This window comes from Hyperoodon ampullatus (genome assembly GCF_949752795.1).
Source record: "Hyperoodon ampullatus genome assembly, chromosome: 11".
In the NCBI taxonomy this organism is placed as follows: domain Eukaryota; kingdom Metazoa; phylum Chordata; class Mammalia; order Artiodactyla; family Ziphiidae; genus Hyperoodon; species Hyperoodon ampullatus.
The window spans coordinates 78,266,218-78,293,310 of NC_136924.1; the positions used below are offsets into that span (position 1 = coordinate 78,266,218).

The following is a 27,093-nucleotide window of genomic DNA, read 5'->3' on the forward strand; positions in this document are numbered from 1 at the left end:
ATGAGGCGACTGAATCGGAAGAAAACCTTAAGTTTGGTGAAAGAGTTGGATGCCTTTCCGAAAGTTCCTGACAGCTATGTAGAGACTTCAGCCAGTGGGGGTACAGGTGAGTATCAGTTCAAATTAAAACTCCTTCAGTAAGTGCAACTTCTAAGTTATCAATCAAGAGCATACAGCAATGTAGCCATGAGGAAGAACTCATTAGTGAACTGTGCAGTGACTTTATGGTTGGTCTGTCCTCATGCCACACTGTTTGCCTTCATTTTATTCTTATATATATTCTTTTTGGCATCCAACCCAGTGCAGTCTATGCATTTAGCAGTGTTTATTAAAACATTACTGAACAAATTAATCCAGTTTTACTGCTTTGGTGCTCTTGAGTTATGTATACGTATATTAACAAGATTATTATATGTAAATAGAATTGAGTATATTAACAAGATTATTATATGTAAATAGAATTGAAGTTGTTTAATGATGTTGAAACTGCCTCAGTCTGTTCTGGTTAAGAATAAGTCAATTTAGACATTATAATAAAAATTCTTAAATTTCACATTACTGAAGAGAGGCAGCGTAGGGTAATAGTTAAGAGCTTAGACTTTGGAATCAGACTGTCTGGATTTAAATTCCACCTCTGCCCCTTCCTAACTACTTGATCTTGAGGAAGTTAATCTGTCTATGCTTTAGTTTCTTCTTCCATGAAATGGGGATGATATCAGTATTTGCCAGGTAGAGTTGCAGTAGCAATTAAATAAATTAATATTTATAAAATGCTCAGAGCAGTGCCTGGTACAGATAGTAGTATTTGTTAAATAAATAAATTGTGTTCATTAAATCTTCATTTTTGAGCTGTTTTAGAAAAAAATTTATGATGACTATTTTAAGAAAAACCTTTTATTGTATTCATTCACGTGGCAATCATATTAGGGTATTCTTTGCTAATTTTAATCTTACTTAAAATGGTTTTCTGCTGTTTACCTTTTAAAAATTGTTTTAATTCTTTCTTTTTTTGTTGGTTTCTCAGTTTCTCTAATAGCATTTACCACTATGGCTTTATTAACTATAATGGAATTTTCAGTATATCAAGATACATGGATGAAGTATGAATATGAAGTAGACAAGGATTTTTCTAGGTAACTTTTTTTTTGAAATACATTTAGATTTAAATTGCTCTGAAGATAACATATTTAAAAAAAAGTCTAACCTTTTATACTTGGTTTATTTTAATTTTGAAGAAATAGTACTGAAAAATCCTCATTAATTGTATGCATTAGGTAAAACATTTTAGAATAATTTGAATACTGGTTAAATTCTAAGAGAAAGGTTCTCTGATTGAATATGCATTTGTTTAAAAAGGTTAGGAGAATATGTTTTTCCTTAGATGTTGAAATGACGGAAATTGTTTGATGTTTTGAAATTGTTTACTCTTTAGATTTTGAAATACCTTACTGATCTGTGTGAACTGGAAAATAAATTGTCTAAGGTTACATTGTTTATGCTTATAGCTTGATTGTTGTAAATTGTGTATAAACTATATTTTAAGGTAAACAGCATCACTTTTAAACCTTTGAAAATATTAGTACCTTAATTAGGAGACAAAATATACTTTATTTGTATTATTTGGATTTTTTAATTGATTGAAGATAACAGGTTTATAATACTTAGATTGCACTAGATAGCAGGAAACACTTACTTCTCAATTTCAATCCCAGCTCTTCCATTTACTAGGTATGTGACTTTAGGGAACTTACTAAATCTATTTCTGCATGTGCTTCAGTTTCCTTTTCTGTAAAATGGGGATAATAATTATAGTACTTTCCTCTTCAGGTCAGTGAGAATTCAGTCAGTCAACATTTGTAATAGTTGCTGTGTAACCTTGGGCAAGTCATACAACTGACTTCTTTTGGGCCTCATTTTCTTGATCTATAACATCAGTGTTATTCTTAATGCCATTAGTTTTTAAGGAATTTGTTGTTTTTCTTATTTTGGTTTTTTTTAGCACCAATGAAATAATTTTTATTCTTTCTAAATGAAGTCATCTAGTTCACCACATAAGTGTAGTGGGGATGCCCAGAAGCCTGTCTGCTTGACCTCACCCTCTTCCTATAAAACCTCCTGAGCCTAAACCCCAGGGTTATTTAGAACACAGTTTGAACTCTAGACTACTTTAAGACTCTGTGAAGTTCTAAAAATCTGTACTCCCTATTGAAACCAGATGAAAATTATTAGAGTGAAGAAAGTTTTGATAGGAAACACAGGACAGGACTGATCGTGATTGTACTCATTCTGTTATTCATGGTGCTGATTCTGATATTTGAAAATTAATTTTATTTGAACTAATCATTTGAAAATAAGGCACTGGTTGAGCCTTTTTAAAAGGCCATGGAAAGCTTTAAGAATCAGTTGTCTTTTTTTTTTTCTGGTAATTTGGGTACATTTATCTTGAGTCACACAGACCTAGTTTCCAATATGCCACTTCAATAGTTTTGTGGTCTTAAGCCAGGCATTTATTTAAACTGCCGTAAACACCATTGGCTTATTTGTAGAACTTAAGCTATCTACTTTATAGGTCCATGGTAAAGAATAAAGAGGATAGTGTTTGTAGGACGTCAGGTACAATGCCTGATGTATGGTATTTATTTGGTAAATAGGAGAGAAAGGCTTTCAATTCCTAACTTTAGATTTTGAAAGTTTTGTATTGTTTAATGGCATAGTCTATGTAAGGTTTATGCAAACAGAGGTTAATACTTTTTTCTGAGTTGCTTGGACTTACTAATTGTAGAATTGCCATTAAAATGAAGGATACTGTGTTAAAAACTTGTGAAATCAGAAAGGCTTTTGGAATAATTACAAAATAGAACTTTTACTTTTAAAGTACCTTTGTTTTGCCCATATGAATGCTATCCAAGTTCTAATTGACATATTTTATTCTGTATGAAGTCCAAGTTTTTCATAGATCAGTTGATTTATATTGCTCACGTTTTGTTGATCAATTGGTAGGTTCTAATGTTTCCTTTTTGTCTTTTAGCAAATTGAGAATCAATATAGATATTACTGTTGCCATGAAGTGTCAGTGTAAGTACATGTTTAACCTGATGATTGCATATATAGATTATGGTTTAAACGGTTGCTAGTAAAAAGTAAAAGCCGCTGGTTGTTTTAACTTTATTTTTCCTTTATGATATCTTAATTTAAGAATACAAATTGTTTTTCTCCCCAGCTTGTATTCTTTAAATTTCTTCTCCATGAAGAGATTTACCTTTCACATTAGTATAATTAAAATGAAAGAAAATTGGAGGAAATTTTTATAAATTGAAGTTCTAGTTTAGGTATATCCTTTATTTCTTTCTTGTTTGGCCTACTGGTTTTTACACCCACATTCCAGAAACATATCCTGTTTCACAGTTTCAATTTACTACCCTTTACTTTTACTTCTGCATATTAAAATACAGATCCAAATCTCTTGAGTTAATGGTGATGTTACCCTTTTCTGTTTTCTTCCCTGGCTTCACTTAATTATACTGGTAGAAGTGGAAAAATGTTAATATGCTAGATAGATAATGTTTGAATAAGTATAGTTCTCAAAAATAGGGATGCTTTTTCATCTTAAATTGTGTCTTAAATTACTGCTTGAAAAGTAGAGACCAAGAATTCAGTAGTTCAGACAAAATTTTTTAAAGTGTGAAGTCATTTTACCCAGTTAAGGAAATTAATTTCTAAAAGATTACATCTAAGAACAACCTTAAATCTCTTTTCCTTTTCCATTTATTTTTTCTTATGTTAGTGGTTAGTGGATATAGTTTGACTCTCAGCATAGAATATAAAACTTCTAATTCTTTTTTATGCAGATATTGGAGCAGATGTATTGGATTTAGCAGAAACAATGGTTGCATCTGCAGATGGTCTAGTTTATGAACCAGTAAGTTTGATTTACATGTTCTTTTAAATAGTATGCTTTGAGGAATTGTTCCCTTGAAGACAGTTTTGATATTTGCTTTTAATTTTGTCTGAGCTAGGTTTTTAAAAATGTATTTTCTTAATTCAAAAGTAGTGTACAACATTGTAAATCAGCTATACTTCAATAAAAAATAAATAAAACAAAAACAAAACAAATAAACAGAAGTATTCCATATTCTTTGTAAACATTTAGGGGGAAGAAAAAATTATATCTAATTACCAAATTATATAAATATAATTACCAAATTATATCTAATACCAAAGCCTTGTTAGCATTCTGGATAAGCCTCTATAATCTTATACTTATTTTATATTTTTTGTTAATGCTTCCTAACAGTTTCCTTTTCTCTTTTATACAGTTGCTATAGTGATGAAATTTTCTTCTTTCTTCTAATGATTTGGAAATTCTATGTCTTATTTGTATTCTTCTTTTACCAAATTTAAGTTCTTAAAAACATTTGAGCTATATTTCTCTTGTAATCAAGAATGAAGCATTATCTAAGAGGAGAAATTTCATATGCATTTAGTTCTTCCTCTCTCCTTCACACCTCCATTTCCCAGACCTAATGAAATACTGACATTCTCTTATTGTTTTCATAGCACAAGTTGGTGTGTAATAAAATTAATTTGTCAGAAAACACCATCACATTACAGGGGCAGGTATCACGTTACAGGGGTAGGTCATAACAGGTCATGATCAGAACTAGCCCTAAAGAAGCTTTAGAGAACAAAGCATGGAACTCCCAGCTACTCTGCCTTGCTGACTGCTCTGTTGGCATTGTGGTACTTATGTTTACCCATGCATTCTTGAGTTGTTTTGTTTACCATTGACAGTTGTGAACCCTCTAAACAAAATTGCAAAGTGAAGACTAAAGGTGATGGAGGAGGATTAGAAGTAACTGAATGTGTGGAGGAGAAAAAAAGGAAGCTCTTAGGTCAGTTTTGATTACCAAATTATTTTTAGTTTACATGAACAAAATATATTTATGCCTTTTGATACACACTTTTTAAATAAAATTTTCTAAAGAAAAAGTAACTTTTGTTACTGCCACTCTGAACCACCCTCCTTCCTAACTCCTGTATTGCCACTCAAAAAATTGATATCAGTAATTTTAAATGAGGTTAGGAACCTTACAAATTCAGGTACCATGTTATTGCATGTTAAACTGTTATCTGGAAATTTAGATCCAGATGATTATTATCAGACACTAACATTTGCATTCTATTTCATACTATTTTAGGAATAATTATTCAACTTTATGTTTTATTGCTTTTACTTTCTACCCTTCTTAGTTTCTTTATTTTTTGCTTACTGTTTTGTGAGGGACTTTTTGTGACTTCTTTATCAGCAAGAATATGTGGGTTATGTTTTATGACAGACTGCCTATGTCATTCTGTTCTTAATACATGTAAGGTTGGCTGAGGATAGAATTCTTGCTTTATGGTGTTTTACACTCAAAACTTTATAGACATTGCTTTATTGCCTTCTGGCACAATTTTTTTATCTTTGTAGGTAACATATTTATCTACTTATATGCTTTTTTCTTTTACTTTTGAAATTCAAATATTTATCCTGTATATCCAAGCGTGGATCCCCTTTAGTTATTTTTGGCTTTTGATGGTATTAATGATCTGAAGTTTTAAGTGTTTTTTGCTTGTTTGTTTGCTTTAATGATGTTCAGAGTAATGGTTTTACCTCTGTTTTTTAAAATTCTTATCAAGTGATGTTGAATTTCCTGGAGTGGTTCTCAATATTTTTATCAATTTTTGCATAAGATGCATATTTTGAACTTTGTGAGTTCTGGGAGATGACCTTGATCCAGCAGGATCAATCTTTTTTTTTTCAATGCCTTCATTATGTTTTAAAATTCAGTGATTATATTTTCCACCTCTGATATATTGTAGATCACTCAGTTTTTCTGTCTTCATGATGTTAAATCTCATTGAGAAATAATTAGAAAAGCTTTACTTTTCTTCTTCTTTTTAGAAATGGTATCACAGAGGGAAATTAGCCCTTGGACCTCAGATTTACCACTTCTTTCAAATTAATGAATCTTTTTGTCTATCTAGCTATCTAGCTGTCTATTTTCTTGTTCATCTTTAGGATGGGAAAATAAATGGCCAGTTAACTGACTGAGAGTTGAGATGGACTGTTGAGTTATGTCGGTTCCCTTTCCCTCCCCGCCCCCACTTTTTTTTTTTTCCAGACGTAAATGAAAGGAGAAGGATATATAGTTTAGGTATACTGTGTTTCTTCTAAGCAAAATTAGAACTTCAGATGCTTTTGAAAAGAAAGGAGGAAGTCACATTGGGTTCAGGATGGCAGAGTGGCTTACCAGGGCACCCCAAATTTCCTTTTCCGTATTTGTTTTGACAGGTTAAATTTAGCTAGGGTAATTCCTTTTTCCTTTAACTGGTGTGACTGTCCTCATTAGCAGCCAGCTGTAGCAGTATTTTTGCTAAATTTAGGATACAGTCCAGGTCACATGTAAGCTGGGAATAATAATGCTGTGGAATGCCCTTTGTGATGTGGTCTCTGGCACTCGATTGAACTGCTAGAAGTCTTAGGATGGTGACTGTCTCTTCCTCAAGTGTCTTGTTATCTTTTATCACCTGTTTTCCTCTGTTACTCTGAATTGGGGATTTACTGCTTACATGGATTTTCCTGTCCCATGAAATAAATTATGTGTTGGGCTCTTTTCTCAATTTAGTCTCCCTTGTATGCTGTCTTGCATAAGTTTTTGATAATTTCCAACATATGGATGTTATTTAAAATGATTTAAAATAATGATACAGTTTGTGTCCTCATTTTTCTGTTTCTTTGGACATTGTGAGAATTTGAGGAGATAATCATCTTGAACTTATCCTCTAAAATTTATTTATGCTGTTTTTCTAGCATTCGCTCCACACTGAGTGTCTGTCACTCCCACTTTCTTCACGTTTATTAAGTCTGATTTTTTTAATAAATATTTTTTCTAGTCAGCTTGTCTCCTTAGCTAGATTCTAAGCTCCTGAAAAGCAATTACATTATTTTTTTCTTCATTATAGCTCACAAAATATAAAGCATAATGCATTGCAGGTATTAGGCACTGATGAATATGTTAGAATTATGTAATTGTGGCAGGATCTTTGATTATTCCATTGTAACAGTTTCTGCCATTTCTTTCAATCATTTGTAGAAGAGGAAAGTTTTATTTTAATTTAACTGTCATGAACTAAAAGTCATGTCTTAGCCAGAAAGTTAGAAACTTAAAAATATGTAATTGTATATTTTTATCAGTAATTTTTAAAACGTTTAACAGTGTTTCTGGTAAGTATTCATTCCCTTGTCCTAATTTATATTAAAATATTTAAGAATTATTATTAATGTAAAATTATTTGAGATAATTTTTACTTGTTTTTAAATTTTCACTCATTCTTTTAATATGCAGTCTGAATATTAAAAACTTAATTCTAATAATTTTACTGGTTTCTAAACCATGATCACACAATATGCTATGATAGCTACTATTTATTTAAAGAAAATAACTACTTTTAGGGATGTGAGAAAGTGAGGAATCTGACATAGTGGGGTTTATATACTGACCTTCATTATCTGTGATTTTTGAAAAAATTTTTTAATCTTTTGAGTTCTTTTTTATATATAAAAAGGAGAGAATAATAACAAACTCACAAGGTTGTTACGAAGGTTAAGTGAGATAATGATTTAAGTAGCATAGTGCCGAGCACAAAGTAGGCCACTCAGTAGTTCTTTACCTGCTGTGTTAAGCACTATACCGAGCAGTTTGGGGAAGTCAAAGGGAGAATCACATCGTCCCTGCTGTCAGTAGTTTTATTCACAAGGTAACTGGGGAGCAGTTGCATGTAGCCTCATCTGTTTGCCATGGTGTGTTTTATAGCACTTTCTTTGTGTGCTGTGCTATGAAAAAGGTTAGGAAGCAAGGTATAGACAAGTTCAGCAGGAGGAGTAATCAAAGTAATTTCACTGTAATCATTAACCTAGAGCAAGTGGCATATAGAATTTAGACTGACATTAGGGTCACAGTTACAGGAGAGGAAGGTTCCAGGTTGATATAATTAAATAACCAAAGGCACAGAGGTAGAACTGTCTGATGGAATGAGGGGTTAAAGAGAAAGGATTTATAGTGAGAGAGTAGTAGGTTAGGGCATGATTATGGAGGGATCATTAATAATATTGATAAGTTAGAAAGTAGAATTAATATGCCTTGTTATAAATTGCCTTTATAAAAATCAAAAGTGGACTTTTTGTTGGAAAATTAAATTGTGGATATTGCCACAAACTGTGAGAAGCTTGCCTCTTTTCCTCTGATTCTACAAAGTAGCTAAGTTTGTCTTTGAATTGGTGAACATAGTACCTAGATAAAATTTCTTGAATTATCCTTTCTTGAGTAATACATTTGGGAATTATAGTGACATTGTTAGATCATTTCAAAACTTTTTGATTTTATCATGGTATTTTCCTGGCAAGAATATGGGCTTTGGATGCTTGAATATTATACTTAAGCTGTATGTCTTTTTCATTTCTTCTTCTCTTTTAAATACTTAAGTTTCATGCTGGCATCATTTAAATGATTTTAAGTCTTAAAATACCATTTTGTACATGTGATAGATTGCACTGTATCCATTCCTATAAATGTAGATAACTGTAATAGAAAAATATTCGCAATTAGTGAAATTTCTTTATACTACTTTTGAGTAAAATTTTAAATTTTTTAGTCTGACTTAGGGAAGATTAAATGTAAATTATGAATACTTGTTTTTAATGTTATTATAAATTTGTTCCTTGGTCATAGAAAATTTTTAAAAATTATGATATAAGAGCCAAGAGAAATTGACAGTGCTAGTGATTATGTTTTCCTTTATTTCAGGCAATATTTGATCTTTCACCACAGCAAAAAGAGTGGCAGAGGTAATAAGTAAAGTATTGTGGTCCATAGAAATTAGATCATGCTTTGTCTATTTTGTCTACTGTATATTATTCATAGATTAATATATTTCTCTAGGCATTTCTTTGGATGAAATATTAGCAGAATATAGTATATAATATAATCTTTACACTTTCAAAGATTTTATCAGATCTTAGGAAAGTCATATAATCTTTAATGCACTTTGAATCATAAATACATTTTAGTTTTCATTTAAAATTGTATTAACTATTTAAAAAATTTTAAAAGCAATATATGATCAAATTTGAATTTTATATATATAAAGTGAAAGTAAAAACCTCCTCATCATTCTCTATACCTAGTGCCACTGACTGGTGGTAATAACCAGAGTTAAATTTCTTGTGTAGCCTGCTAGAAATATTCTGTTTGTGTATAATTTTCTACATGTTTCCATATTTGCTTATGTTATTTTTTTCCTAATACAAATGGGGTCATTCTATACATTTGTTTTATAACTTTCTTTTTCCAACCTAACCTTATTTTTGCACATCTTCCCACTTGAGTACATATAGTGGTACCTTTTATGGATAAGCTATAATTTATTTAATCGGATACTTATCGATGGGCATTTAGATTGCTTGCATGATTCTAATATCAATGCTCAGTGAAAATTCTTGAATCTAATTCCTTGTGTGAATGTATATATATATATATATATATATATATATTCCTTATGTACTTGAGTGAATATATGTATATGTATATAAAGTTTCTAGAAATGAAATTTATCTTTTAGAGTATATTTAATGTTTTGATAAGTTCTCATCACAAGGAAAAAAGTTTGTAATGGTGAGGTAGGTGGTGGTTGTTAACTAAACTTATGGTGGTAATCATTTCATATATATATGTCTGTCAAATCATATGTTTATACCTTAATCTTATACAATGTTATATATTAGTAAAACTAGAAAAAAATTTTGATAGATAATGCCAAACATCTTCCCCAAATAGTTTCATTTATATTCCAAAGCTATCAGTATGTGAGAGTACTTGTTTCTATACAACCTCGCCAACAGTGGGTATAACCAGACTTTTTTTATTTTTGCCAATTTGATCGGTGAAAACTGGTATTGCACTTGTTTTAGTTAGCACTTCTTTGTAAATCAATTGAATATCTGTGGATTATTTTTTTCCCGTTTGTATTTTTGTGTGTGTGAAACTGCTTGCTCATGCCGTATGCCCATTTTGCTTGGTTGTTGGTTTTTTTCTTAATAACTTTAAATAATTTTTTGTTTTTTTTGTTTTGTTTTGTTTGTTTGTTTTTTGGCTGCATTGGGTCTTTGTTGCTACGTGAGGGCTTTCTCTAGTTGTGGCGAGCGGGGGGCGGGTGGGGGGGGCGCTGTGGCTCGTGGGCTCTAGAGTGGAGCGCAGGCTCAGTAGTTGTGGCACATGGGCTTAGTTGCTCCGCGGCATGTGAGATCTTCCTGGACCAGGGTTCAAACCCGTGTCCCATGCATTGGCAGGCGGATTCTTAACCACTGCGCCACCAGGGAAGCCCAATTTTTTGTATATTAAAGAAATTAGTTCTTTGTTATAAAGAGTTACCCCATCCCCACTCTTTTCTTTCTTTTTGTTTTCTAGACTATGTCTTATGCTTAAAAAAGGCATTACCTAATTTAAGATTATTACAAAAAATTTTTTTTACCCTTTTTTTTTTTTCTTTCTAGTCCCTAAGTACATTTCAAAGGCCTTTCTCCTTTAATTTCCACTTTCAACATTTGGAGAGCTTTTAAAATTAAAGTTGAAACGAATGTATTGAACAAAATAACTGAATATTAGGTGTCTCTGGGCTTCTAGTGCTTTTAGTAGAGAGCCATCCAGAGATGAAATACATTACTTTATTCCAGAAATGTTAAAGTGAGAAGTCTCCTTTCATCTAGAATTTTATTTAGTGTTCAAGACTAGTAGTAAGTGAGAGAAGAGATTGTGTTTTTACTGTTAAAATGATAGACATTTTCCATCGTAGTAGAATTTTCTACATCCTTTTATATATGGAATATAAGTTCAGGTATTTATTGGTATATTTGAGGCAGAAGTTATACACGTACACACACACACACACACACACACACACACACACACACAGAGTTTGGTGTCATCAACCTCTTTTCCCACTGCCCAGCACTAAAAGTTAAACTCTGGAAACAGAAGACACACATACTGTTTGGTGTCATCAACCTCTTTTCCCACTGACCAAGCAATTAAAGTTGAACTCTGGAAATACAAGACATGCAAAAATATGAAGCTTTCAATTTCTGTTAGCATTAGATCTAAAGATTTTAAGTCTTTGTACATGTAAATCTGAAGATGGGATCTGGCCTCTTGAAGCTTCCTAGATTATCATGTTCTGCTTCTAAACAAATATTCTTGAATGGACTAGAGATGCCTAAGACCTAACAACCTGAATAATGTGCATACCAAAACGTTCTTTACCTATAGAATTTGCTAAAAGATAATTAAGTTTTCTTTCAGTTCTTCTGCTTTCTTAAAATATTTAGGATCCCAATTAATCTCTTTCCTTTAGTAAAAGGAAATCTCAAACCCTGGACATAGCCTTCCTGATAACTGTTTTTTATTTCTACTAAATTTACAGTATAAAAATGACTTTTTATTTTAAATAGGCCTGTTACCAGTGTTCTTAGTGGGTGGTGCATATGTATTTTATCTTAATCTCTCACTTGCACTTCTAAAAAATGTTTATTATATCATTATGATGGGATGTGAAATATATTCTGATTTACATTTGCTTCTGCTTCTGCTTTAAGTTCCTATGTTTGTTAATAATTTTTCCAAGTTATTTAACTGAGTGAAAAGTACAGAGTACCCAAATACCCCCTGCCCCCATGCATATACAACCTCCATTGTTATCAATACCCCACACCAGAGTGGTACATTTCTTACAATCTATGCACCTACATGAACACATCATTATTGCCCAGAGTTCATAGTTTACGTTAGAGTTCACTCTTGGAGATGTACACTCTGTGAGTTTTAACAAATACATAATGACATGTACTCACCATTACAGTACCTGTAGTTCTACTTCCCTGAAGATTCCCGGTTTTGTCTATTCATCCCTCCTTTCCCTGTGGGTATAAATTTTGTACTTGCTGAGTTTGAACTGTGATACAGGTGACTTTGGATGTTAGTTATATAAAGATATAGATTAAAGGATATAAAATAGGATTATATCTAAAGATACAAAGTTATTGTTGAAAATGTTAGAAATATTAGAGAGAAGAAATACTTTTATTCTTGGTTTTGTTCTTCAGAATAAGTAATTTCATGAGTTATTGTAAATGTAACAATTTTGTAAAAAAAAAATCTTCAAGCAACTAATGTGTTTTTAGTGGCTAAGTATATTTAAAAAGAAAATCTAAGCATGAGTTCTCAAATGTATACTTTATTCTCTATAATCCTATACCTTATATGCTGGTGTTCTTTTTAAAAATTATAGGTAGAATATAATATTTTGTTTAGAATGGTCTTGTCATAGGATAAAGTTCAGGTTTCTTTGGAAAAGGCAGACACTAGGTGATATTAAATGTCACTGTGGCCTGGTTTGTAATGAGAATTGGATGCTCCTGTGTGGGTTTAACCCCCAGTAATCTGCCCCTTTAAGTCCATCACATCTATTATGTGGCCCCTTATTTGTCTCATTCTTTGTATCTGTAACACTTAATTCAATGCCCGACAAAAACTAAGAATTTTGTTATTGCTGCGTGTATGCATGAAAGATGAATTTAGATATTCAGGTGAACAGAAGTTCTTTCTTGGTGACCCTGATCCCACCAATAATGGACATGTAATTAGTGTCCACACATTCATTACTGATGGAATTAGACAGACTTAAGCAGCCCAGCTGTTAGACCTCTAGCCATACTCCCTCACTTTTCCTGCTTTCAAGGAAATGACCAAAGAATAATTGGGACTTTATTTTAGAATAAAGTTATGTAATAATAAATGTATGGCTTAGCTAAGTCAACTACCTGTGTTATTTTTAAAATAGTGTTGGCTTTCTCTGTGTGTCTTACTGTATTTTTTAACTATTGCTTGTTTGTTTTGTATTTAGAATGCTACAGCTGATTCAGAGTAGACTGCAAGAAGAACATTCACTTCAAGATGTGATATTTAAAAGTGCTTTTAAAAGTACATCAACAGCACTTCCACCAAGGTGGGAGATTTTGTGAGACTATTTATTAAGAATTTATTGTGATATAATTTTAATATTGGTTTATTCCTCTTAATCTTATATTTCTTAGAGAAAATGTAATCATTCTGTATGATGAGATGTCTTTTTTTTTTTTTGGCCGCACTGTGCGACATATGGGATCTTAGTTCCCCAACCAGGGATTGAACCCGCGCCCCCTGCAGTGGAAGCGCGGAGTCTTAACCACTGGGCCACCAGGGAAGTCTCAAGATGTCTTTTTTACTCTTAAATTTATGGCCTGTGATATTGATCAGGATTATCCCCAATATTATTTTCATTTAATTTTTTTCTTTTATGTGTGTATGGTATACCTTCATATAAAATTGTACTAGGTTTTAAGAACAAATTAATTTCATTTACCATTATGAGGATGTATAAACTTTGGTTAGGAATTTCATGTTTTTATTTCACTTTTTGTCTCTTTTATAGATTAGAAGAGCTGATATTTGGAAATGCTATAATCATGAAAATGATAATTTAAATTTAAAAATATACAGAGGTTTTACATTTGCTTAGGAAGAAAATGTTATTGTCTATTTGAAGTTAAGTGGCATGCCCTTCCCTTACTCATTCTTTTTCCCAACCCTTCCTGTCCCCTAAAGTACCAGAAACATGATAAAAGCATGTCTTTGTTGGACTAGTAATTCTTTACTTTTAATTTTTCTTCTCTCATTAGACTTAGTCCTCTGGTTAAATTTGAATGACCTTGAAATTTTATATTTGTGTAAATAAAATATATATATATAATAATTATATATATATTTTTCATCTTTTAGATGTTTTTTAATAAATGTGTAGACTTCAAAAAACTGCTCTTCTACTTTTGACATTTAGAACATTACCTAAAAATTGATCTTGAGGGATTTTTTTTTCCTCTCTGTAAAATTTTCTCACCAGAAATATGGTGACCATATTGAATACGCTGTAAGTAATTCTAATGTGTCTTGTTGTAACAGGGAAGATGATTCATCACAGCCTCCAGATGCTTGCAGAATTCGTGGTCATCTGTATGTCAATAAAGTAGCAGGGAATTTTCACATAACTGTGGGCAAGTATGTTCTTTTCACTTACTGAAAATACTTTAAACAAGTTGGCAGTTTGATTAAAAGTAAATTCTTTGTTAATCAAATAATATATAACTAACCACTAGAGAACTCTTAAACTATATTTTTGATGTCTTTAGCCTTCAACCTCAGGATAGAGAAGACTACTAACTTTAACAACTACTGCTTCAAAACAAAAACAGTCATGTCATATTTCATATATTAAAGTATATAAGCTGTAGGTAAATATGAATTAAAACCTTCAGCTTGCCAAGTTTTAGTAGCCAGAAAGCTCTTACCTGGCCATTTCATTAATTTGTTCATTTTGTTGGATATTAGGTTTTTGTTTTCTTTTTCCTTTTGGTGATCCTCATCAAAATATAATCCCTGACCAGTACGAGACAAATATTTTGATGTAGTTAGAAATATGTCTGGGATAAAGTTAAATTGGGTAAATGTTAAGGAAAAATATCAGACCACCTGCCTTCATGAGCAGAACCCAGCACAGAAACTGTCATATAATAAACACTCGGTAAATTCCTGAATGAATAAATATATTCTCTGATTATCTCTTCTCTCTTTCTCTGCTCTTCTCCCTCCCTTCCTTCCTTCCATCTAGACTTGCAAAGCTGAACAATTCTTCATTGCAAAAGACATTTTTTGAGTACTTGCTATGTGCAAAGTACCATGGTAGATACTAAAGATGAAACAGTGAAAAACAGAAAGGGTTTTTGCCCTTATGGTGCTGACATTCTATGAGAGAATCTGAATTTTAAACAGTGAATTACACTAATAATTATTTAATTATGGTTGTATTGAAGTTATAAAGGAAAACTATGGCTGATAAGAAACTATATAACAAGGTACCTGACCTACTCTGCAAGTCAGTGGAGGCTTTATTGAGGAAAACCTTTGAACACTAATGGATGATTAGGAATTTTATATATAAAAGGAGAGAATGGCATCTAGACTGAGGGAAAGGCCATAACGCAGGACAGAGCATGGCTGGAGATTTTTTAAATATATAGAGACAGCATTAGACTTCTATGCAAAATTATTTCAGTGTTTACAGTGATCAGATCAAATCAAGCATTTGCTTTGTCTTTATTTTGTTTTTTTGGCTGTGCCACATGGGTTGTGAGATCTTACTTCCTCAACCAGGGGTTAAACCCGGGCCTTCGGCAGTGAAAGTGCTGAGTCCTAACCATTGGGCTGCCAGGGAATTCCCTACTTTGTCTTTGTTATCCCACTCTTCTTAACATTCATGTTTTGTTTTGTTACTGTTGCCAGGACCTATTCTCTCCATCCCCAACCTGTAGATGGGAACCTTAGAATTTCTTGGTATCATATAGTCAACAAATAATAGTTGACTTAAAGAAATTTAGAAGGTTTTATTGCACTTCTGGATAAAAACAATATCCTACTCCAAAACTAACTGAAAGAGGGAAACATTGACAAATATTGTAACAACTTCTATATTTTGGCCTTTGTTCTCAATTTCACTTACCTCTCCATGTGATAACTCATATTATCAATAAGAGAGGCCAAATGGAAAAGCATTTGGTTTGTATCCTATCCTTATCATATCTGGAATTTTGAAAATAGGGAATGTCAACTCTAAACCCCAGTTAAGCGAAGTGTTATCTCCCAGCAAAAATACATGGATTCCAAAAAAGTACTCAATTACTACTATTATAATTTGAATTTCATTAATAAGTTTGTGAAAATTTGTTTTCTCTCTTGTTATGTAACTACATAATATCTTCAATTTTGTATCTTGGCCCACAAAACCTAAAATATTTACTGTCTGACTCTTTACAGAAAACGTTTGCCAACCCCCAGTTTATTGCATTACTGAGATGAGATTTACCTACTTAAATCATGGGCCAAGTATGTTGTTACATTATTTTATACTAAGAAAATTATATAACTTAGGAAAGATCCCCTTTATGATTTTAATTAGTTATGTATTTAAATGTTATTACTTTAATCTTTTTTTCCTCCTTTCAGGGCAATTCCGCATCCCCGAGGTCATGCACACTTGGCAGCACTTGTCAACCACGACTGTAAGCGGTTTCTGAAATTTCCTTCTGTGAAGATGTCCTTCCAAAAAAAGTGTGTTTTTTAATTTTTAGTGCAGATGCGAGGTAGGGCTTTGGAAGTGGGGTATGCCGAAAGAAGATATCTAAAGGAGAAAGTAAATGATCTAACTTATTGACTAATCCATTTTCTCTTGTCTTTAAGCTACCTATATTTCTTTTTAGTCATAGCTCAGAAGTTGCTGAGGTAGGGAGAAGCAGCCTTGGTGTGCTTTATCTCACTTAGTACACATTTCTGCTAATTTTTTTTTTCTGATAGTTTTTACAGATAATGAAGAGAATATATTTGAAACTTGTTTCAATATGTAAATTTAAATATGGATATTTACACACATATATAAAGTATTCAAGTTTTGTGTAATGATTATCATAAAACTTAGTTTTTAAAGTCTCCTTTAGACAACAAAAACAAGTAGTAAATTCCATAAAAAACAAGTTTAGTTACATAAATGTGCTAAAGCAATAGTGTGTATTAAAAATATATCTGATCAGTTTCATTGACATCATCTCAGTTCTTCTAACACGATCCTGTTTCTGTATGATGATTTGGACTAGAAAAGACTTATTTTTTTGTTTATCAGAATTAAATGTCATATTATTTCTTAGATATTAATTTGTATATAATTATGAAATTTGTGATATAGCATTTTATCAGAATGTGTTTACCTCTGTACATATAATTCCCACATATTTTGCATGCATTTTTCTTAAAATAATATGGTTTTAAATACTATATTATTATACCAGCAGATTTTAGATATTTTCATTTGAGAATAGGTAAGAATGTGAACTAATCTGTAACATGTAGTTTTGAATAATTTAATTTCTCTACTTAATTGGGTTTTTTTTTTTTTTTTTTTTTTTTTTTTTGCCTCTTAGCTTACAATTTTTCTCATAGAATAGATCATTTGTCTTTTGGAGAGCTTGTTCCAGGAATTATTAATCCTTTAGATGGAACTGAAAAAATTGCATTAGATCGTAAGTATTTAATAATTACTGCTGGAATTTGCATGTAGGCAAATCGTTCTTATAACTTTGATATTAATACATTTTAAATAATCCTCTTCCTAACCCCCTTGTAACAGATAAATGGATAAATCTTGAAGTGGTTTAAATGGCTGATCATCTTTAAGTGGAGATGTGTGTAAGAGAATTTGTTCTAGTAGTGGATGAATTTTAAATGGTAAAAAATGAGCCATGGAACAGAATAAGAAATTAGTCAGAAGTAGTCAGGAGAAGGAGTAGAATTTAAAGGCTCTCTAAATATGTGAAAGGTTAATGTGTTAGGAGGGCATAACTACTTTTCCATGTTCAACAAAGAAAGAATAAGAACAAAAGAAAGTTTAAACATTATAAGAAGAATTTTCTTCTTTGTGTAGGTTCAGAGTTCTAAAATCTATACTGTATTTACCATATCAGAAACATCTCTAGAGAATTTTACAAACATCAGAAACCTAGAGTTTTTCTAGAATGGTTTGGTATTAACACAGTCAGAAGTAGTACAGATACCTTTTATTACTGTTTGTTTTAACCATCTATTCCATTTAAGATTTCAGTTTATGCAAATATGGATGGATTATTTCCTTAATTTTGTGGCAAGTTATCTGTTCTCATGTTTTTTGAAGATTTTTGGTTGCCTTTCTTCTTAAATAGTCATATTATATGATATGCCTCAAGGACGTCTAAAGCTTCCTGTGCCACTAGGAATTCTAGCCTTTGCAAAACTGTAATTAAGGATTTCATTTTTTATTAATTCAAATAGATTTATTAATGTTCTTTTCAGTATTTTACTCTTTTAGCATAGTGTTGTAATCAGATACATTAAAGATGTTTTATTTAGAATTCATGAGTATTTTATGTTTGTGTGGGAATGTTTCACTCAAGGAAGCTTGAGTGTACTAAATTTGGAAATGTGTGAGTAGAAACATTCTGAGAATTTTAAGCTTTGTTCTATGTAATCTCATCTTTAAGTATGTGTTCATTCTACACCAAAATACATTAAATATTACAAGAGATGCTCAGTTGAAAACATGTTGGTTAATACTTTGTTTCAAGATGCTGAAATGAACTATACATTTTTGTAAAGAAACAAATCTAAATATGAACAGATTAATTTTCAAAAGGCTCTTTAAATTTACATGTTCAGGAAGACTAAGAGGTGTTTAGAGTTATTTTATAAAATGGCATGAGGTGAATGTCAGTAGGTTATTCAAAGCTTTAAAGCAGGTATACTCTTCACCTTCATAATATGTGTTCTATTGGGCCTCTTTTTCAAAAAAGAAAAAATTCAGCATTACAGATCTGTTGGATACAGGTAACTACCCCCTCCTTCATGTAGGAATTTTGAGGGGATTACTTAGCAGTGACATGTTTAATGCTGTGCAGATTTGGACAGACCTATAACCTTTGGAACAATTTGTGGCTTGCAATAAAATCTAATGCAAGAGCATTTTTCCCCTGCCTGGCCATTAAGTTATCTAACAGACTTATATATTAGACAAATAGGTCTTCAGCAGTTCTCTCTCCATAGCTTAAAAGGTTTCCAATTTTCCCTGTTACGTTTCTTTGACCCACATTGGCTACTATTCATTGCATCGGACTTCATTCTGCACGTGATGAGATTTCCTTTGTCTCTCATTTTTTCCCTCAAGTCTAATGATGCCACCCATATGTACAGCATTGATTATAACCTCACCACTCTCAATTTCATCTTCTTTTTCATAAATACTTCATACTTGAACACCTTCTTCTCCACTCATTTTCAGCTTATTTTTGTTTATGACGTAATAGAGATATTTGTAAAACACCTAAAAAATAAGCACAGATTGAGCAGTTCACTTTACATCAGAGAACAACTCAAAGGATGAAAGATCGTCCACAGTTGATAAGCCATTTTGGTGGTGGACAAAGTTGACACACTTTTGCTCTAATATTATCTGTGGTAATATTTAGGATTTAAGTTGAAATTAATAATAGAACTGGCCAAAACTTTTACGTTTTTGAAAGTTATATTGGTACAAGTGGTAGTTATAGTGGTAGGTGAGATAAGAAATGGTGAAGTTGAAACAGGCTTTGCTTTATTTTGTTAGAAACTTGTTTAATGTTAGTGTTGAAGAGACCATTACTCTAACCTCTCCCTTCTATCTACAATTTTAACTTTCCCTCTCCTATTCTGAATTACCCTGAGGTAAGAGACAGAGAAATTGAACTGATGGAAATAAAAATAAAAATTAATTCATGCTAGACACATGAAAGTAGATACTGTATACCTCCATTTATATGCAATTCTAGAATAGGCAAAACTAGTCTGTAACAATAGAAGGTAGATTAGTGGTTGGCCTAGAGCCAGAGGTAGGAAGGGATTGACTGAAAAAGGGTTCAAAGGAACTCTTTGGGGTGATTAAAATGTTCTATATTTTGATAGTGGCGGTGATCGAATGGATAAAAACATTTGTCGAAATTTATCAAACCACACATTTAAAACTGATATATTTTATTCATGTACTCAGTTATCATAGACAATTAATACCATGTGACGTGAAGTACATCGCAAACGTAATGAGGCCCTATTCACTTAACCTAGCTGAAACTATAGATAGATATATCTAGTTCTAAATTTTCTAGAATGTAGACCTAGAGAATTAACATGTTTTGTGTTATGCGAACTGTTAGTTGTTTAAAATTAATTAATAATTAGTAATATACTGGTGTTTATGACTTGTATTAAACCTATAAATGCCTAATGACTATATAAATATGATCATATTGATTACGTAGTAACCCCAGGCCATCATTGAGTAGTTTCTTTGCTTATTTTCTTACTGTGGTATTGATTCTTCGTATTTATCCAAAGGCTACATTTTGGTTTATATATCCAATAGCTAATTCAGTTTTGGTTTATTTATTTCTGTTCAGGTATTAGTAGAAACTGAAAATGTGTCTTGTGATGGTTATGCTATTATAACTTTATTTTTATTAGTTTCTGTACTATAAAGAAATGCTTTTATTTTCCATATTTTATAAAAGGGTGATAATGATTATAAAAGATATCTAACTAGATAACTAGCTCATCTTTTTTGGCATCTTCTGATAGATGTGTGTGTGTGTCTGTGTGACTGTTTTATGCTTACTGAGAACTTGTTTTACCAAGTGTGAATATATTGCTTTCATTGATTCTTTTATAATATTTTTTTGTTAGACATTAAGTTATAAGTAGCATTAAATTTCAGATTAGATGTATTTAATAGAAGGCTGATGTATTTGGCAGTAGTTTCATTGCTACTGGATTGATGAAAAAACCTACATTTTGTTTTTATTCTAGACAACCAGATGTTCCAATATTTTATTACAATCGTGCCAACAAAACTACATACATATAAAATTTCAGCAGACACCCATCAGTTTTCTGTGACAGAAAGGGTAAGTTGAATCCACCTGGTAAAATTATTTTTTTAAAGCATTTTATAGTCCTGCTACAAAATTAGTTTGGAGTTTCAGGTAATGCCCTCCCCCCTTTAAAATTTGAAATGCATTGACATTTTATTTTAAGTCAATAAAATATCAGAAATGGGTATTAAGTATGTTTTAGAGTAAGAAAAGTATATTTTAAAAATCTGGAATGTTTTCTATTCAATTAGTAAAAAAATGATTAAACTATGATATTAATTATTTTACTCTTAATATCTTAATATTTAATGTTTTCCCATGTATTGGTATAAGCAGTTTTTGTAATCTACCAGCAGATTTTCTGATTTCTCTGTTATTTATTTTTTAATTAATGTATATACCCTGGGACACGCATGGTTATTGTGACTCAGATAGCAGATTTAGAGGGTTTGCCTTCCTAAGTTAGGGCTTCATATTCATCTAATTTAGAGGACAGACGTTCTGCAACCTTAGGGTGGAGTGGCCTTATAAGTAAATATTGATAATGAGAAGCAGAATTTTGGAATTGGGCAGTTTAACAGATTTCTCACCTACTCTAGGGCCATGTTTTCTTTCTTTCTTTCATTCTTTTTGTTGTTAATTTTTTATTTTTATAAGCTATGTTTTCTTATTGTGTTGAAAAATGGTGAATATTCAAGTATTAGTATCCAGAAGAATTCCAGAATTTAAGTGCTTTTAAAAATCTGCTTTCCTCCATATGAAATTTTCCTTTGATAGTCTTATAACTTATGTTGACTATGTCCTCAGTAATTGTAGAGTTTTCCTTATTCTTGGAAAACTAAATACTAAAGTTTTTAGGAGTGAAGTGTCATGTGTTTATAACTTTTCAAATGGTTCAGGAGGAAAAATCAAGTATGTGTAACTCCGTGTGTGTGTGTGCGCATGCACACACTCACATGCAGAGAGAAAGAGAAACTAAAGTGTCTACAAGTATATATTGTGCTTTTTAGCATTTCTTTATGGGTGGGGAGATACCATTTCTCACTAAGGTTGGCAACACCTGAAGGTCAGGCAGTCTACACAGCAGCATGACTTTGGGGAAAACAGGAATGCATACATTGCTAAGGAAGTGCAAAATGGCATAGTCTCTTGGAAGGGAGTTTGGCAATATCTGCAAAATGACATATGCATTTACCTTTTGACCCAGCAATCCCACTTCTAGAAATTAAATCCAAAGATATGGTGGAAAAAAAGTGATGTTGTATATGAGATTATTCGTTTTGTTACTTGTAATGGCAGAAGACTGGAAACAACCCAAGTGATACATTGACACAGTGGAGGAACATGCAACTTTAAAAAAGAGAGAGAGAAAGATAACTATATACTGATATGAAATTATCTCCAGGATGTATTTTAAATAACAAAAGTAAATTAACAAGAAAAAAAAAAGAATCCCAGAGCATTTGACCTTTGTGGGGTGTGTTAGTACTGTAGGACAACTACAGTGGTTGTATTTCACTTTAAAAAAAAAAAAGGAGTAACTGGAGTTGGTAGAGTGGAGGATGAGAAGGACAGGGCTGACCTTCATTTGTCCTAGACCAAAAGTGAATCATTATGAGTCTTTTGTTATGTAGACACCGTGATCCCTAAAACAATATCCACTCACATAGGTGATGACAATATATTTATAATTTTGGTAAAATATTGAACTTATCAGAACTTTAAGATGAAGTCACTTTATATTGGAAACTTGATCAATGGCTTATAAGGCTCTGTTGTGCTAATAGGCAAAGAGGTTTTGTAATGCCCACATGAAATTGTTTTAATTTCCCACATTACTTGTCTTCCTAAAGCTTGCAGTTTAGTTACAGCTTAGTAAAAACAGGTAGGGCCTGACACAAAAATCATAGCAAAGCACTGTGGTAGCATAGTTGTTTCACGCTATAATAGAAATTTATTAGAAATTTGCAAACTTGAGTTTTGACGTGTAAACAGAATGGAATGAAACAATATATTCTCACTCAGTGTGCACACTGTGGTAGGTTTATAACTTTAGTTACACTCCTTTCAAGAAAAATTTCCTTTAAAAACTGAACCAGTAGCTCAGATATTGATATCTTTCAAATTAATGTATTATGTTTTCTTCCTGTACTCTATTTCATATAGTTTAAAATGAACAACAATTGAAATTGGTTTTAAATCTTATCATTCAAATGACAGGAAGTAGATAGAATTATTTTGTAAATTCTTAGCAAAGAAATAATACAAAAAGTATGTCAAAATAGGAATGTAGTTTTCATTGATTTGGTCAATGAAGAATGTGCCATATAAACTCTTGAGTTTAGTAGAAACCTTGTAGTATGTAAAGTGACCTTTTTGAGAAAATAGTAAAAAATGATTCTGTTCTTTTGATTGCTTCAAAAGCTAACCATACAAAGAATACAGAATAATTTCTGGAGAAATTATTCTGTATTATTCTGGCTTATTTCTGGAGAGCTTGGTCTAGTAGGACAATTCATAAAGAGATTTGGATGTCCCTCTTGTTCAGGAGGGCTGGAGGGCTTCATATTGACTGTATACAAGTAACCTAATGATGTGAATCCTGTTTGTCTCTTCCTCCTCTCTTTCCCCTTCCTTTTGCCTTCCTTTAGGAACGTGTCATTAACCATGCTGCAGGCAGCCATGGAGTCTCTGGGATTTTTATGAAATATGATCTCAGCTCTCTTATGGTGACAGTTACTGAGGAGCATATGCCATTCTGGCAGTTTTTTGTAAGGCTTTGTGGTATTGTTGGAGGAATCTTTTCAACAACAGGTTAAGATTCATTCCTTTTTTTGTCTAATTTCTAAAAGTTTTGCTAACAGTAAAAATCAAGATGCTTTTACTTAAAAGGGGAAAGAAATATACACATTCTCATGTTTTGATACTTAAAGAACTTTTTCTTTAAGATTTAATTTCAGACCTCAAAAATTGTATTGATTAAGCGTTGCACGTAACTAAGTTCACTGCATTCAGTGATTTACGGGAGATTACTTAGTGTGCTAGAGGGAGCCTAGAATTGGACCCAAGTTCTGTCATTTACATGGTGGTAGCTTTGTGTAGGTCACCTGAATTTTCTGAACTTGTTTTCTCTATATAAAAGTGAGAATAATAATATCTAACTTGCAAGTGTGTTGTAGGATTAGATGAGAAAATGCCTAGAAATAGTAGATACTTTGAATGTAAATTTTCTTTTTCAGTTAAGGTTTTTTTAACTGTACACAGTGTAAAATTGTATTTTATGGTATGTTGAACTATGAAATATGTGAAACCAAATTTTTTAGTCAGTAATGTTTTTATGACTTTTGGTCTTTTTGCCCTAAGATTATGGGATTCTCTCAAAGATAACTTGCAGAATTGTAATTGTGAAAATTTGAGAGTTGAGTATAATAGATAAGGAAACAGTTCCTTTTTTATCCTAACCTCTATTTAATATTATATGGAGTTTATATAGTTTGAATTATATTTTTTAAATGGATGAATAGCTTTTCTTATGAAAGTTTTTGTCACTGCTTTATTTAGATTCATTTAAATTTGTGGTGCTAGTAGTATTTATTTTTCAAAATTGTGTAGGTGTGAGACATATTAAGCACCTTTGAAAAGATTGCTTTGTCAAGGTCATGAATTATATGGCTTTGTGATTTTTGAAAACAAATTCATTTATTTTAAAATTCAATTGTCTTGATATTTTTGACTGTGGAAGTGAATAAAGCAAACTGTTTCCTTCCTTATCTATTCCTTTATAATAGTTTTTTGTTCTTACTTACAAAATTAGGAAATGAATAACTTAGGAAGAAATTTCATTAAAAGCATAATTTAATTAAAAACATAAACTTATTTCTTATTACAGGCATGTTACATGGAATTGGAAAATTTATAGTCGAAATAATTTACTGTCGTTTCAGACTTGGAGCCTACAAACCCGTCAATTCTGTAAGTGGTGTAGTATAAGTGGTGCTGATCTCTAAGTTATAGTATCATTGTTAAATCTAAATAGTAGCTCTTGGCGCCCAGAAAGAAATTGCCCAAAATAAAGTGTTGTGTTTAGAGGAAATAGTGTAAGGAATAAAACTAATGCTTCGGTCTTTTTGTTCCTCCCTAGGTTCCCTTTGAAGATGGCCACACAGACAACCACTTACCTCTTTTAGAAAATAATACACATTAGCACCTCCCAAGTAAAGGAGAAAAACTTTTTGTCGGAGATGTAAAACCTTTTTTAATAATAAAATATTGTGCAATATATTCAAAGAAAAGAAAATATGAATGAGAAGCAGGAATCACCCTAGGGAAAAAACAAAAAAAAAGAAAAAATCCCAAACTGAAATCCTATGTGTGTTGTGTCTGTTACAAATGTCCTAGAAGAAATTATACAGCTAATCTAATCAGTGAATAAGCCCAACTGGAATATTGCGTTGAAGATGACCCCTTCTGATATTTTCATAGCAAACGGCCGTATCGAAATCAAACCTTGCTTCTTGATGACAAAGAGCCTGAAGGAAGAAGTCAAACCACATCTAAAGAAAATGGCATTGATAAGTGCAAATGTTTGCATCTGTTTGTTTTTAAAAGATATGATGTCAGAATAAAATATGTAAAACGTGGAAAACTAGTCTAGACTTTAAAAAGTGTGGTCAGGTCACATTGTTAATAAAGGAAGAGAGTAAAAAGTGTGGTCAGGTCACATTGTTAATAAAGGAAGAGAGGGAGGGGCCTCTGTGTTATAGCCATATTACTGTTAAGCCACAACGACAAGACCATTTATCCAATAATTCAGTCTTAGGACAGTTACTGCTTTTCTTTAAACTCTGGCAATTGACTTTTCTGATCAGGGCAGGGTCATGAAAGACTAAGGTGAATTCTTACAGGGGCAGGTACATAGATGCTGTAATATGTAACAGAGGTATCATTCACAAATTATATAGTGGGCACTTATACAGGGAGAAGAAAGCACATCTTTAAAAAAGATGCTAAGTTTCCTAATCTGATCCTTATTATTGGTATACTTTGGGAATAGGGGGTGAGTAATAAAAAGATCAACTACTAATGATGAAAATTACCAGTCTGTAAAAGATTAAGAGGATAAGTAGCATATTTTGTGTGTGTTGTGGTGAGTGGGCAACAGGGTAACTTTAAATAAAACAGAAGCATGAGGCAAATATTTAAGTAAGACAAGATAATGTCAGATCTGAGAGATTATAATATTAAGCAATGTCCGTTAAACTGTAAAACTGTATTAAGAAAGAAGTATCTGCATTCAGAATATCCTGAATGTGATTGATTTTGTATTAGATTGTGTTGGTCTAGCTTTCTTACTATTTAAGGATTGATTTTAAATTTATAGACTATAAAAGATTGAAAATAATGAGAGGGGTATATCACTCAGGTGCTGTTAAAAACTAAATTTGGAACATGTGTGCCAATATCATTTTTCCTTTTGTAATACTTAATGATAGTAGAAGAATCATCAACCAGTCCTCATGGTTTAAGTCATTTAGGGAAATGGGGAGTCAAAATTCCAGGTAAGTAACAAGGCCAAGACTAAAAGACAAGATTTAAAATGGTGGCTTTTAGAGAACAGGGCATCACAAGTTAGAGTTTTTCAAATTGCATTCTTTTAAAAGGTAAAAGAAAAGTCAAACAGTTGGGGCAGATAATGGAGAGAAGGAGAAATACTGATAAAACTACTTTTCATTCAAGCTTATGTGGAATGGTATTTTGCAGATAATAACAAGTATCATTGTTTAAGACTTACAGTTTATCATTGAGCCATTAAATTAACTGATTAATATAGGTAACAAACATGCTTTGAAAGGTTTTTGAATTCAGAAAATTCCAAATAATGAATGGTTGTCTCCGTATTTCTCATTTCTTTTCTTCAGATATTATTTCCAATGAAGATAGACTAGGAAAAGGAATTTTAATTAGAATTAAAATTTTAGCTGTTTTAGACTGAATGTCAGTTCTGTGAATCTGCTTATCAGAAAGTTCAATTAAGTTTCAGGGTTTTTTTTTTAATAGGAAAAAATATTGATTTAGAATTATTTTCTTTCAGTTAGGATTATGACAGTTAAGTATCTTTAAGAAGGATTTTAAAAATTATTCTGGTACTTGTATATGATTTTTAATTGTTTCCGTGTTTTCCAAATACCATATTAAAATTTTAATGGAATTAATCTGTCCCATTAAAACTGACTATAAAAGGAATTTCTTTGAAGCAAAATCCTACTTTGCCATTGATTTCCATTTTAAAAGTTAAGAAAGGTTTCCACCTGAAACTCCTCAAATAGGGTCAGATTTTGGGCAATCAAAGTATTAAGATTCTGACCAGCCCTTTGTATGATGAATGATGAAGTATACTTGCATGTTAGGATTTATTAGGAGTTTTTGACCTC

At 31.8% G+C, this 27,093-nt stretch overlaps 1 protein-coding gene across 1 annotated transcript; it reads left to right on the forward strand.

Moving 5' to 3' along the window:
* On the forward strand, positions 1-25,710 carry ERGIC2 (ERGIC and golgi 2; the record flags this gene model as incomplete). Its single annotated transcript, XM_079714345.1, has 13 exons — positions 1-106; positions 1,025-1,133; positions 3,029-3,075; positions 3,849-3,919; positions 8,847-8,887; positions 12,997-13,098; positions 14,091-14,186; positions 16,188-16,243; positions 17,156-17,254; positions 20,598-20,695; positions 23,314-23,476; positions 24,552-24,634; positions 24,804-25,710. The coding sequence occupies 13 exons, from the start codon at positions 1-3 to the stop codon at positions 24,864-24,866; spliced, it is 1,134 nt and encodes a 377-aa protein (XP_079570471.1). The 3' UTR covers positions 24,867-25,710.
* Positions 25,711-27,093: the final 1,383 nt, after the last annotated feature.